We start from the raw sequence: 14,648 nt of genomic DNA, 5'->3' as shown, positions 1-14,648 counted from the left end.
GCAGAGCTCATGGCAGTGGTGGGTTTCCAACCAGCAGAGCGCTGATTCGCAGCCCAGCCACTTCACCACTGCTACAGCAGCTCAAAGCTGGGGCTGAGAGGAGTGGCTGCCCCAAGGCCACCTACAGAGCTCTGCACGAGCTCTGTAATCCCTCCAGTTCTGATATCTTCCAAGGCATCTCTAAATTCCATGGGAATCTGATGCTTAGCGTCACGCATAAAGCCTTGTCCTCCTCCAGATTTTCCTTTTCTTTAAATTGAAATAATATATGTGTAATGCTTTGTGCTCGGTAAAGCCTTGTATGAATGCTGCTTGGCATTCCGAACAGGTCATGCTTCCCTGAGTCAGCCCCCTCGTCCGTCTCAGTCCGCATTGTCTCCTCCGATTGGCAGCAGCTCTTGGGGAGGGCAAGGTCTTTTCCAGCCTTGCTATGACTGAGCTCCTTTAAGGGGAGAACTGAACCTGGCGGCCTTTGGCATACAAAGCGGGTGGCATTCCTCCTGCTGCTGTTCCTTTGTTCCCATGGCATTGAAATGACGCTTCTGTTAATATGACCAAAATAACATTTTTCAGTGTTTTATCGCAGTGTTGCATTGACGGATTGTGAATGCCTGAAAGGAGGAGAAGTCTGAATTTTCTCCTATTGTTTCTCCAAATTTCTCATTTGGAGCTTGCGGAGGGGGGCGGGGGGATTGGAAGGGACCTCCAGGGTCATCTAGTTCAACCCCCTGCACAATGCAGGAAATTCACAACTACCTCCCCCCCCCACCCCACACACACCCAGTGATCCCTGCTCCATGCCTAGAAGATGACAAAACACCATCAGGTTCCCTAGCTGAACTGGCCTGGGGAAAATTGTTATCTGACCTTAAGGTGGTAATTGGCATTACCCTGGGCATGTAAGAAAGGGCCATGAGAACTAAGCACTGATGCAACCTTTCCTGACCTCCCTCTCATGATCCGTCCAGGTTCACAGAACCAGCATTGCTCTTAGATGGCCATCTAGCCTCTGCTTAAAAACCTCCAAAGAAGGAGAGATCACCGCCTCCTGAGGAAGCTTGTTCTGTTACTCAAATGAGGTCTCCTTGTGAGTTGGGGGGAATTAGCAAGAAGGAGAAGCTTGCGAGAGGAGGGCTAACGTAGGGATCTTTTAGTCTATGTGTATGGGGGTTGTCCCAACTAGAGAACTCCTTTCAATAAACAGATATTTCAAACAAACAGGGAATCTTTATTGAAAATAACCAAAATCAGAGGCACACAACACATTCATGCAACACGCATGCAAGGCCAATTAGGAAAAGGAGTAAAAGTCTGGGGATGGTTTCCATCCAGATGTCCAAGAGAGAGGGAGGAGTGATGAGTGACCGGCGCTTCAAGGCGGGAAGGTTCGAGGGTGGAATGCTGGATCCAAGCTTGCTCACATTTAGGGACTGAGGAGCTACCATGGATCCTACCTTGGGGCAAGATTGCATCTTCTACCCCAAAAACAAAGGTTTGAGTGGTTGGCCCCGGGGCGGGACAAAGGATTGCAAAGCTGTTTCTGGGGCGAGTCAAAGAGCTGGTGAACTGTTCACAAAGTGGGACAATAAACTGGTCAACCATCCCTGGGATGTAACAAAGAATTAGGAAGGTTTGATGAAGTACTAAATTATGATTGACGGCCCACGAGGTGGATAGGTGAGGTTATCATCTCTCCGAACTGGTTAAGAATAGGAAAGTGACTAAGTTGAGATCACTAGGGGTGGGGGGGATGCATTGATTAATTCAGGAACTCTGGGAAGGCCCTATTGCAGGGGTGGCCAAACTTGCTTAATGTGAGAGCCACATAGAATAAATGTCAGATGTTTGAGAGCTGCCGGACAAGATGCATGGAAGTGACTTCAGAGGAAGAGGCGAGTTTAGGGGAGTGTCTTGAAAGTGGCATCACAGGAAGGGGTGGGGTTTGGGTGCAGTATGCTGGAAGTGACATAATTGGAAGGGGTGGAGCTTGGGAAGAGCCATCACCTTACCTTTGACAAAAGTGACATCACATCCTTGATAGGCTTCACCCCCACAGTCCCCAGGTATTTTCTGAATTGGACCTGGTAACCCCAACATTTTTATTGAAAATATGGAAGACATGGAAAGAAAGAAGGAAAGGGAGGGAGGGAAAGACATGGAAGGAAAGACGGGGAGGGAGGGAAATAAACTAAACTAAAATAAACTGTACAGCCACGGCGATACTCAGAGAACTCCCGGAGCCGCACAATATGTCTAGAAGAACCGCATGTGGCTCCCGAGCCACAGTTTGGCCACCCCTGCCCTATTGTATCAAGTCCTTAGCGCAACTCCAGGGCATGGGAGGGGTCAAGCTGGTCTCGCCTGTTCCTCCCCATGTTAACACGTCCCATCTCCCAGGTGGGATCTGGTTTGCCTGCTTTGGCAGCGGCTTCCATATTCTCTGCCTGCTCAGGCAGTAGATTAAATGCTGGAAGCATATTTAGAGAAGAGATTCATGGCATATCCATAACCATAAGCCCTCTAATATTATGGGGGCAGTTCTGACCACTTACAGGTCCACTGATGGAATGCACCACATCAGCTTTACAAGGGAAGAGATTCGCTTTCTTCCCCACACGTTAAAAAAAAATCCCTGCAAATAGAAAAGCAGCAGAAATGTTTTAGCACAGCCCTCGGGCTGATGGGTTTCTGTTTGCAGGCACATTTCCTCATGTAGGAGAACGTTAAAAATGCCTTCTTCTCGCTGTCTGAAGTTAACACAGTCCATTTTACCTCCTCAGCATTTGGCCTTCTTATGTGTAGCTCAGAGCTGAAAAGGAAACATTCTCAACAGCTTGGTTTTGAGAGTGTATGTGAATGATCTGTGACCTTGCACTTTTCAAAGACGAAAAGAAGTCAGCCCTTGTTTAATTCTGTTTTGACCATCTAGAAGCAGGAAATGGCAAAGGCCCAAATATTTCTCTAGAGGGCAGGGCTTTTTTTCAGCTGGAACGCGGTAGAATGGAGTTCCGACACCTCTTGAAAATGGTCACATGGCCGGTGGCCCCACCCCCTGATCTCCATCCAGAGAGGAGTTTAGATTGCCCTCCATGCTGTGGCGTGGAGGGCAATCTAAACTCCTCTTTGGATGGAAATCAGGGGGTGGGGCCACCGGCCATGTGATAATTTTCGCCAAGGGCAATTTAAACTTAAAAAAAACTCCCCCTTTGTTCCAGCTGACCCTAAGTGACGTCATTGTGCAGTCCTGAGTTCCACCACTGAGTTCCACCACCTCTGTCCCCAGAAAAAAAGCCCTGCCAGAGGGTCACCTTTAACAAAAACTGTCATACATGCTACCCGTTTCAGAAGTTAAGGCTAGTAAGAAACAGACATATAGCTGACACAGGTCCCCCCCGCCAAACCCTGTTATGCTATGCTGCCAATTTTGGCCAAGCAAGGTCATTGGGAGAAGGTGGAATTCCTTTTTAGCATGGACTGTTCTGTACATCCGGAGAAACTGATCTTGGGGTTTCTCTGTGTTCAGTTGCTGACGAAAACTAGGGAGATTGCCAATTACTGCTATTGTGAAAGGTCTCTGTACTTTTCTTGATTACATTTGGATTTTACATAATTACATCCCACGCTGTACTTCCTGCATTTCCTGGCCTTTTGACCCTTCAGATTACCATTTTTCTCCTTTACAGCTCACATACGTCTGCCTAGTCCAGCCCGTGACATACATCTGGATGAGGCGGACTCTAGTCCCTAAAAGCTTATGCTAGAACAAAAGTAGTTAGGCTTCAAGGAACCACGAGACCCCCTGTTTCTTTTAATTAATCTGTAATTTCTGGGTCAAATGCAACCGGAATGTATTGCCTTTTATGGGGAACCAAGTACAGCATCGGTAGTAAGCAAACTTTCAGTTTCCCCAGAACTTTTCCTTAATAAAAAAACAAAAATAAAAAGAGGAAAGGGAGAGACAAAGATGCATCAGGATGGCATAGAAATGCCCGAATAACGTCTGTGCTTTTTAAAATCTTCAGATGGGTTGCAGGAGTTTTTTACACAGATGAAGATATTGCTCGATGCAAAATAGATCTCAGGTTGTGCCAGCTGGAATGGAGAAGCAAGCAGCATCTGTTCACCCACTGAAAATATGAAACCTAGCAGCCGTTTGGCTCAAACGAGAATACCTTTGATTGTTCCTGCTAATGTGGCTTTATAATACAAATCAGCATTTTTGATGTACATGCTGCCAGTATAAGCGTGGGTGTTACAGTAATCGCTAAACCTCCCCTCTAGTATGTTTTTGGAGATCTGGAAGAAGGCATGCTGGTTTTTTGACGTATCGGAGGTTGCCTACGTGATGTGGTTTGGGGCTGCATGCTTAGGAAGAAGGGTTGAACTCTTTCCCCTGTGCCCTGAGCCTTCTATCCAATCAAAAATACCCGTCTCCAGCAACACAATATCTATATCTTTATTTTTTTTCCTATCAAGGCATAAAGCAGCCTCGGGTGGGGGGAATCTCCCATTTAGATCAGGGAAACTTCAACAACCCCCCCCCCCCCGGCTTTGCAGCTCTGATCTGTATCGGCCCAATCCTTGTGGCTGCTTTTTGCAATGGAATTACATGCTGGGAGATTAGATTGAAACCCACCTCCACAGCATCCTGTGTGGCTTTTAAAGTTAAAGTTAAAACATGGGTCCATCCACAACATGCCCAGCATTGCCTTCTCTACCTGGCAGTGGCTCTCTGTGGTCTTTCTCAGTCCTGCCACTTTTGGACTGGAGACACAATAGCTTCAACTATAGATTATGCATATAAAGTATAGGCTCTCCTTCCATGCTTTGGCCCCTTCCCCATCTTACTACCATTACTGCTACAGCTACTGCTGCTGCTAGCTAGTTAACTATCAGCAGCATTGTAGACATTAATGCTAGAAGTGCCAATTAGCAGCCGTTAAGTACACAAATGTACAAAAGTACAAATATACAAGTGTATGCAACCATATTGATGGAAAAGATCCTTGCTTGTGTGTGGTGAATGCACAACTTTCCTTTCTTATTGTGGGCCTTAACTGGCCCTGGTGTTGTGCGCTTCTTCTTCCCTAGAGCTTGAAGAATCTCAACAGAAGTGTCCCCCCTGCTGGAATCGCTTTGCTGTAAAATTTCTCGTGTGGGACTGTTGTCCGATGTGGCTGTTGATCAAAAAAAAGGTCAAGTTCGTCATCATGGATCCATTCAGTGACCTCACGATCACCCTGTGCATTGTACTGAACACCCTCTTCATGGCTATGGATCATTACAAAATGACGAAAGACTTCGAGGATGTCCTCAACATTGGTAATCTGGTAAGGGGATGCATCTGAACGCTTCATGCATTCAAACTGGAGGGGAGAAGATGGACCTTCATAGGCCAAGAAAGCCCAGGGTCCTTTACAATCCATGAAGCCAAGTGCCACTTGCAGATCTAAAATCTTGAGCAGTCCATGGAAGTTCGGGTTAGAGCTAAGTCCTATGAATGGATAGAATCCTTTTTTAAAAACCATATAATTTAGTGGCCAATGTCACATTTTGTGTTAGTGGATTCTGTAAATATAATAACAATGGACAGACTACTGCCCCATTCAAAATGGTGAACCAAGTCAGTGTGATCATTATCCCCACAATTCAGCTGGGGAGCTGAGAGGAGTGGCTTCCCAAAGGCCACCTGCTGAGCTCAGGGCAGTAGTGGGATTCAAACCAGCAGGGTGCTGATTGACATTCCAACCACTTCGCCACTATGTTACAGTAGCTCTCAGTGTTATTATTATCCCCACAATACAGCTGGGGAGCTGGAGCTAAGAGAAGGAATTTACTCAAGGCCACATTCAGAACTCATGGCAGTAGTGGAATTCGAACCAGCAGAGGGCTGATTTGCAACCCAACAACTTAACCACTATGCTACAGCATAGCATTACATTAAGAGGTCCTAAACTACTAGCAATCATGGCCTTGGGAAAATGTCCAGAGTGCCAAGGCATCAGAAAAAGATAACACTTCCATTTATCCCCATTGTCTGATGGCATAAGGAATTTTAACACGGACATTTTATCCCACCCTTCTACCCAAGAGCTCAGGGAGGCCAGGGCATATATACCTCTTCCTGCTTCCATTTAAATCTCACAATAATCCTGTGAAGTAGGCTACAGTGAGAGAGGGTCAGTGGCCCAAATCAGCAAGATCATGGCAGAACGAGGACTTGGACCTGAGAGCCAAGCTACAAGCGACTCCTGACACAGGTTGGACACTTGTCAGCTTCCCTCAAGTTTTGATGGGAAATGTAGGCAGCTTGGCGGAATATTGGACAAGTGACAGTTGAAAGTCTATTGCACAGCAGTCAGAGAGCCAAGCTGCAAGAACAGGACGCCTACATTTCCCATCAAACCTTGAGGGAAGCTGACAAGTGTCTAACTTGTGTCAGGCGTGACTTGTACTTTGGCTCGGAGTCTCCCAGTTGTAGTTCCAGAGGAGTTAGCCGTGTTAGTCTGTAGTAGCAGAATCAAAAAGAGTCCAGTAGCACCTTTAAGACTAGCCAATTTTATTGTAGCATAAGCTTTCGAGAATCACAGTTCTCTTTGTCAGATGCATGGTACAGAAACTGGTCAAATATAGAAGAGGAGGGGGGAGAAGGGGAGGAGAGAGAAGATGCAGTTCAAAGGAATGTTTTGGTTGCACCCTCCCTCTCCCCCCCTAATTGCATCTTCTCTCTCCTCCCCTCCTCCCCTCTCCTCTTCTATATTTGACTAGTTTCTGTACCATGCATCTGACGAAGAGAACTTGATTCTCGAAAGCTTATGCTACAATAAAATTGGTTAGTCTTAAAGGTGCTACTGGACTCTTTTTGATTTTCCCAGTCGTAGTCTGTTTCTGTCACCACTGCACCACACTGTCTCTCCGTGTGAACAACTCGGTTGTTGCATAACTCACGTGAAGCAGTTTAGAGCGTTCAAAGTGCTATGGAAATACCGATTATTATATCCCAGTTCTCATTAATCTATTTGTAGAGTGGCACCTTCCCCCGTACTCTGAGCATTTGTTTGTTTTATAGAAGGAGATGAAAACGAGTCTGGTAGATTCCCGAGAGGAAACTCATTCCCAGATGTTAATCTTTGTTTACAGCCACACGAAATATCATTTCGAAAAGGACCTTGTCGGTGTTGCAGCAGCAAAGCTGGGTTTGTGCCTGGCAGAGAGCCGATCTGAATTTCGCCTCCCTGATAAGCGCCCCTGTCCGGGACACATTTCCATACATGGGCCTGCCATATGCATGTTCAAACCATCTAGCGTGCTTACCCGCATATGAAATGGGCGAAGGAATGCAGTGATAAGAAGGGCCTGGGAGGAGAATGGAGGGCTTTGTTTCCTCCCGTTGTGTTCCCCTAGTTGTAAGAAGCCACCCGTGAGATGAGATCTCACTTTCAGGTTAACGTTCTGTTCCCTTCCTCAGGTCTTCACTGGAATTTTTACTGCTGAAATGATCTTCAAAGTCATAGCCCTGGATCCCTATTACTATTTTCAGCAAGGCTGGAATATTTTTGACAGTATAATTGTCACACTAAGCTTGATGGAACTAAGTCTCTCCAGCATGGGAAACGTCTCTGTGTTGCGCTCCTTCAGGCTGGTAAATGTCCTTTTTCCTCTGTCTGTCTGTCTGTCTGTCTGTCTCTCTCTCATTCTTGTCGCAAAATATTCCATTGGGTTGTACCCAGGGCTTTTTTTCAGTGGGAACGCGGGGGAACAGAGTTCCGGAACCTCTTGAAAAAGGTCACATGGCTAGTGGCCCCGCCCCCTGACCTCCAGACAGAGGGGAGTTGAGATTGCCCTCCGCGCAGAGGGCAATCTAAACCCCCCTCTGTCTGGAGATCAGGGGGCGGGGCCACCAGCCATGTGACCATTTTCTCTCAGGGCAACCCACTGAGTTCCACCACCTCTTTTCCCAGAAAAAAAGCCCTGGTTGTACCCATTTTAAGGTGGTTGCATGACTTGGAAAAAGGAGAAAGGCTCACACATGCATGCGTGATAAGACGCTCCCTAGTCCTTAAACCACAGAAATGGAACCAGAGGCATTTTTAAACCTCAAGAATAACTAAGGAATTTATTTACTTTAAGGGGGAAAGGGTAGGTGAAGTCAGGCGGTGAAGCTTTTTGAGGTAAAATTCAACATATATACCTGTAGATCACTGAGGTGATATTTAGAACGTGCACAGTTTTTAGGCTTTTCACTGTTACTTAAGGCCTCTGTTGTTAGGCTTCGTTTCTCTTGTTTCTTCCCCCGAGCACTTGAGCATACTTTCTTTTTTAGTATTCTCCTTCACATCTGGGGTTAGGAAAGCTGGTACTCTCCTCTTAGTGCCCCAAGCCACCTCTCTGCCCACACCAGTACTTTCAATCTTCAACTGAATCTGGAAGTCTTCTCAGGCAGTTACCCACCACACCCAACCAGAGATTTCTCTTCTCTAGAGCTGTCTCAACTGGGAAGGGACAATCTCCTCTCCTTAGAAGATCTACCCCTTTCTTTTGGGCCTGTTTGGGAGTCTGCACTTCCTACCCAAACCTCCTGCCAACTTTCCCAGTTCTCCTGCTGGTGTTGAAAACGGCTTTCCCTGAGGACTTCGTCTCTCAATTCTCCTCACAGAATATCTCTCTCTCTGTCAGGACTCAAGACTCTTCTCTCTCAGCTCACCTACTCAATCAGAGGCCCTGGAGCAGCTCTCTGATTCTGAGAGGGATAAATGTTAAGAGTCCTGCAAATGTGTGTGTAAACATCCCCTCCAGGCTTGTTTAAAACATGGGCCGTTTTCACACATCTTACCTGTCACCGGAACATCGCGCAAAACACCCGAAAGACAGCGTCTTCTTGCGCAAAATTGCGCCAGGAAGACGCTGTCATCCAGGAGTTTTGCATGAAATCGTGTCTTCCTGGTGCGATTTCGCACAAGAAGACACTGTCTTCCGGGTGTTTTGCACGATGTTCCAGCGGCAGGTAAGATGTGTGAAAACGGCCACGCAGTCCATCACACGTGACCCTGGAATGCTGCCGCTTTGAGCCAGCGGTGGTCAAACACCAAATAGAACTTTCTGTCTCCAGACAGCCCCTCAAACCCTTATCACCGAAGACACCAGCCTTGATCTTTCAATTTCTTGCATTTGTAAATCAAATGAAGAAAAAGCCCCATCGACTACATTTGATTTAAAACGTCGTATTTCCATTTTCTGTATGTGGAATGCTCAGCAGTAACAAATTAGATATTAGAAAGCCACCAGCTTGGGCTGAGCTGAAATAGCTGAAATAGCTTACCTTGGTCTGTCATTGTGTGCCAAGGTTGGAGAATTAATTCTTTTGGTGGTACTTGGCACTTCTTTGTGGGACGTGCTCGTCGCTATATTGGGACAGGCTTGGTGGTAAAGTGCTTTTGTAGAAATCCCGGGTCCGGGCTCAGGAATCTCCAGTTAGAAAAGCCCTTGTTTCGCTGACCAGCATAGAGTCCCGCTCTCAAGAGTCCATAAGTTGGATGGATTGATGGTCCATGCCAGGCAGCTTCATACACATGCAAGGCAGTTTAAAAAAAAAGACAGGGGTGGTCGAGCATCTGCCTTGAATGCAGAGATCGCAGGTTCAATCTCCAGCATCTCCAGTTATAAGGACCAGGCAACAGGTGATGTGAAAGACCTCCGCCTAAGACTTTCGAGAGCTGCTGCCGATTTCAGTAGACAATACTGACCTTGAAAGACCGATGGTCTGATTTGGTAGAAGGCAGTTTCACCGAAGTGGATGTTGTGCCCTGAGATGTTTGAATGGATCTCTTCTGATATACATGGCCTTGTGGAGGGAGGGGGACAGGATTTGGCCCTGTGTGACAGCACACAAGAAGGGGGGGTGGACCCTTCCCATCATCATTTTCCAGTTCCCAGCACACGCACAGCCCCTCCCAAGCTACAATGTGCTCCACTGGGGAAAATGTGCAGGAACTAATGCAGTGCCAGAATATAGGGCACAACAAGGTTGGGAAAACAGCATGGGAGAAAAAGGATACCCCCCCCCCATTTTCCCACACTGTCACCCCGATCTCAATTCCACCTCCTCAATCCCTGCAGCAGGTATTGACACTTTTAAAAAACGAAAGGAGATATATTAATGGAACTCCCAGTGTTGAGTTATGTTCCCTCAAAGGGCTGTACCACTTCACACTGCAGGCCCGGGCCCATAGGATTGAATGTTTGTGTTTTTTAAAAAAAACTTGGCATGTCGGGGCAATGGCTAGTTAGAACCCTTGTCCCCGGCATATTAATTTTCTGTGTGAAGTGGAGAATGTTGTACAGAAGGACATTTGATCATGGTAAGCCTGCACCCGCAGTGGTACTGTATTGTTTCCCAACTCTGCGATAGGCAGTGGAACGTGATAAATTTACCCTGAAGTCTCCGTGCATTTCACAGATTTGGTCTTTCTCCTTGTCTGGTGGCAGAATATGCCGCCTTGAGCTCTCAGTTTTCATGCATTTCCCCCCCCCCCTCCCACAGCTGCGGGTCTTCAAGCTAGCCAAGTCCTGGCCAACATTAAACACCCTCATTAAAATCATCGGGAACTCCGTCGGCGCTCTGGGAAACCTCACCCTCGTCCTGGCCATCATCGTCTTCATCTTCGCCGTGGTCGGGATGCAGCTCTTTGGGGACCTGTATTTTTTGAACCGCCATAAAATAAGCACCACGGAAAAGATGCCGCGCTGGCACATGAACGACTTCTTCCATTCCTTCCTCATCATCTTCCGTATCCTGTGCGGAGAATGGATTGAGACGATGTGGGACTGCATGAAGGTGGCTCAGCAACCCCTGTGCTTCCTGGTCTTCTTGCTGGTCATGGTGATCGGGAACCTGGTGGTGAGTACATCCGGAGTTCTGAACCGCGGGTGGATTTCTTTCTTCCCTCACCTCATCAATAATTAGTTGCTGAGGATGCCGGGACTTGAACTAAGAACCTCCTGGGTTGAGGCTGGCCTTTGGAATGCCCTCTCCTGGGAGGCCTGCCTGGCACATACCATATTTTCTTTTAGGCACCATGGTAATACCGTCCCTTACGATCCACGTCTGGCCTGAGAATAATTTTATCTATAGAATGTTTGGCTGCTCGGTGTGTCCTTTATGCCGTTATTATGTCTTGGGTTGTTTTAAAGGTATCACCCTGTTTCTTAATCGTGTTTGAAGGGCTTTGTTTTATTATCTTAGTCATTAGCTGCCCGAAGCAGGCCTCTGGAGAAGTGGCACATGTATTTTCTAAGTAAATACAAAAATAATCCAGGGGTCCAGTTAAATGGATCAGGTACCATGTGATGTGAATGGCCTGCTGAGACCCCAGAGAGCCACAGCCAGTCAGAATAGACGATGGCGACCTGGGTAGGCCAGTGATCTGACTCAATATAAGGGCCAAGCTACAACAGAGGAGCAAGTGAACACACTCACATGTATTCCTCCCTGTTCAGTTGCGCTCCACTTGCACTCCACTTGATCACACGTGAATCTGTTCACTTGCCGTTCAAGTGCCATTTGTCACTTGTAGCTGGGCTCTAAGTTTGCTTCTTGTGTGTACATGCTGAACCATTGAAACTGCTTCAGGCACAGAATAGATTAAGACTGGGAAACATTGGTCCCCACAATTGGTGGGCAAAGTGAGGCTTCTGGATTGTGTAGTGTTCTCCTTGCCTTCCTCCTGTCCTGACCTTGTCAACAGTGCTGCCCATTCTAACTCAGGCTCCCAGCAGGGCCGCCAAGAGATACCAGGGCACCCAGACGAAGATGCCATCTGGCCCCCCTTAACGCCATGCAAACGAACCCAAACGTTATAGCCAGGGCTTTTTTTTCTGGGAAAAGAGGTGGCGGAACTCAGTGGGTTGCCCTCAGAGAAAATGGTCACATGGCTGGTGGCCCCGCCCCCTGATCTCCAGACAGAGGGGAGTTGAGATTGCCCTCCGTGCTGCCAAGCGGCGCGGAGGGCAATCTAAGCTCCCCTCTGTCTGGAGATCAGGGGGCAGGGCCACCAGCCATGTGACCATTTCCAAGAGGTTCCGGAACTCCATTCCCCCGTGTTCCCCCTGAAAAAAAGCCCTGATTATAGCCCTCTGCACACAACCTGTGGCTTCAGAGCACAGCAGCTGCACATGTAAACATACAGAAGGAAGAAAAAGGACATAGTTCTAAAAGATAAAGCAAAAAAAAATGAACAAAATTATAACGTTAAGTAGGAATACATAACCAATTTTCTCTTTGAAAAGAGATATTACAAATATTACACATTATATATTGACTCTGAAATTACCATAAATGAATACTTCTTTTCATCTGCGCATTCTTTCCCTCTCCCTAGTCATCAGAAGCACAAATCATTAATTCATTTCTTTCTGTTTCTCGCAAAAAGTCTCTAAGGGTCTTCCAGGTAGCCACATATTTATCGGATGTCTTTTCCCAGATAAGCAGTGCCATTGTCCTTTAAGAATTCTAAATGTTTTGTGATTGAAAAGTGCTCTACCCAGTCCCCATGCATGCCCCAAATCCTCTGGAATCCAGTTTGGAATGATTGGCTGTCGCTGGACAAGCTCCGAGGATACAGGAGAGACAGAGTGGGATTGTTCAGTGGTTGCTTAGAAGTGGCCTTGCATAACAGTATTTTCTGCTTCAGCTGGGCAGTGACCAGCTCAAACCCTCAGTTGCAGACCCAGCAACTGACTGTGGGGACCATGAGGTGAAGAACACACTGTCTGGGGCTGGTTCAGTGAAGGCTGAATCCCCTACCGAGCCCTGATAGTTGCAGTCAACTAATAGTTTCACTATCCTTAAAGACAAAAAGTTCCACGATTCAAAAGGACTCAACTTCTGTGCATGTCCAGAACTGACTGGAATTTGTGAAACAATTGACCACAAATAGATCAGATCAGTACAATGGAGGCCAAGTGACCCATGTTCTGTGTTCAAAACCTGCAATGGGTTGCCTATAGGGCAGACAGGTGGGCCCCTGTTGAAGCTGCTTTATACTGAATCAAACCATCGGCCCACCAAGATCAGTATTGTCTACTCAGGCTGGCAGTCTCTCTCCAGGGTCTTTAGGTAAAGCTCTTTCACATCACCTCCTATCTCATCTTTTTAACTGGAGATGCCAGAGGTTGAACCTAGAGTCTTCTACATGCCAAGCAGATGCTCCGCCTCTGAGCCCGTGGTTAAAGTCTCCTAGTCTTGTATGTGGCATTGTCTGCTGGAAGTGCCTCCTTGGGTGAGGATGCTTGCTGGTGTGCGCGTTGAGAATTAGATCCTGCTCTGACATTCTTGGCTGCTTCTGCCACGTTGCCAGATCTGAAGACGGTTTTTAGCCCTGCCTTTATACATTCACGCAGTCACATGGGAGCAACCTAGCCTTAGTTCTGCTCCATGAAGTTGTGATGAATGTGTGTGTGTGAACAATGAAATCATGTGGTCAAGATAATTGTCCACGTCTTTCCCGCCCAGTTGGCCCTGCCCACATTGGTACAGCACTCACCAGGGCTTTTTTTCTGGGAAAAGAGGTGGTGGAACTCAGTGGGTTGCCCTCGGTGGTGGTCACATGGCTGGTGGCCCCGCCCCCTGATCTCCAAATAGAGGGGAGTTTAGCTTGCCCTCCGCGTGGAGGACAATCTCAACTCCCCTCTGTTTGGAGATCAGGGGGAGGGGCCACCAGCCATGTGACCATTTTCAAGAGGATCCGGAACTCCGTTCCACTGCGTTCCAGCTGAAAAAAAGCCCTGGCGCTCACACAGATTTAGTAGACCAGTGAATAAGCAGCTGGGTGAAACCAGGCCTGTATGTACACTTGGACCTACGGTATTCAGCTAGGCCTGAAGAGTGTTTCTCTCTCGAGATCCACGAGCTAATTATGCTTCCGCAAAGCTTTCCTATTATCTAACAAGCTCTCATCGCAGTGCTTTCAGTACAGGATAGCTCTTCTGAGCTCGTATTTATAATATGTGCGATCATGTAGGTGTTAACATTCGTGGCTGGAAAAGCATGTTAGCAATTCCCGAGCCTTTGGCATGAAATCATACTTCCTGAAAAGTGTGTTGGCACATCATGGTGCCAATGTGAGGCTGCCAGTCGGATGATGTTCACCTTTCCTGTAGAACTGACTATCTCTGACCACAGCCACCGGATTGGGGTCTGTGTAGCTCACTTTAGCACCATTATAATCTCCTCGCCTTGCGTTTTTGAGTGTCATTGACGATGCCATGAAGGGTCTGATGGAACTGGAGAATGAACAGAGTGAGGCTCCCACGCTCACGGAGAAATGGCTTTTGGGACCCTCCGACTTGTATAATTATGTTTACAGTAAAATTTTGTGAAATGGTGCGGTGTGTTTCAGATGGAAATGAAGGTCGCAGAGGTTAATACAGCAAACCGCGCGTTGGCAAGTTATTAAGAAACGATAGAGTGCCTCGTTAACAGCAATTTCTCCATCAGGAGGCCGGGTGGCTGCCAACAAAATGTAATTGTACCCCGTGTTGCCTCATATGAGCTGACACCGAGGAGCCGGGTGAGACCACCTGTCTCTCCGAGGAGAGTTTTGTGGTGTGATTTTTAAAATTGTTAACATGCTAGCTCGGTAAGCCAACCT

General features: G+C 47.2%; 1 protein-coding gene across 2 annotated transcripts in view; it reads left to right on the top strand.

Moving 5' to 3' along the window:
* SCN5A (sodium voltage-gated channel alpha subunit 5) overlaps nt 1-14,648 on the top strand; it is a 306,477-nt gene that overhangs the window by 127,424 nt on the left and 164,405 nt on the right. For both annotated transcript variants that reach the window (XM_054990894.1, XM_054990895.1), the window contains exons 13-15: nt 5,092-5,330; nt 7,469-7,642; nt 10,541-10,897. In XM_054990894.1, coding sequence (XP_054846869.1) covers nt 5,092-5,330; nt 7,469-7,642; nt 10,541-10,897 — 770 coding nt within the window. The remainder of the gene's footprint in view (nt 1-5,091; nt 5,331-7,468; nt 7,643-10,540; nt 10,898-14,648) is intronic.

This window comes from Eublepharis macularius, chromosome 11 (genome assembly GCF_028583425.1).
Source record: "Eublepharis macularius isolate TG4126 chromosome 11, MPM_Emac_v1.0, whole genome shotgun sequence".
In the NCBI taxonomy this organism is placed as follows: Eukaryota; Metazoa; Chordata; class Lepidosauria; order Squamata; family Eublepharidae; genus Eublepharis; species Eublepharis macularius.
Note: the sequence above shows the minus strand (reverse complement) of the source record. Positions and strands in the feature narration are given on the sequence as shown.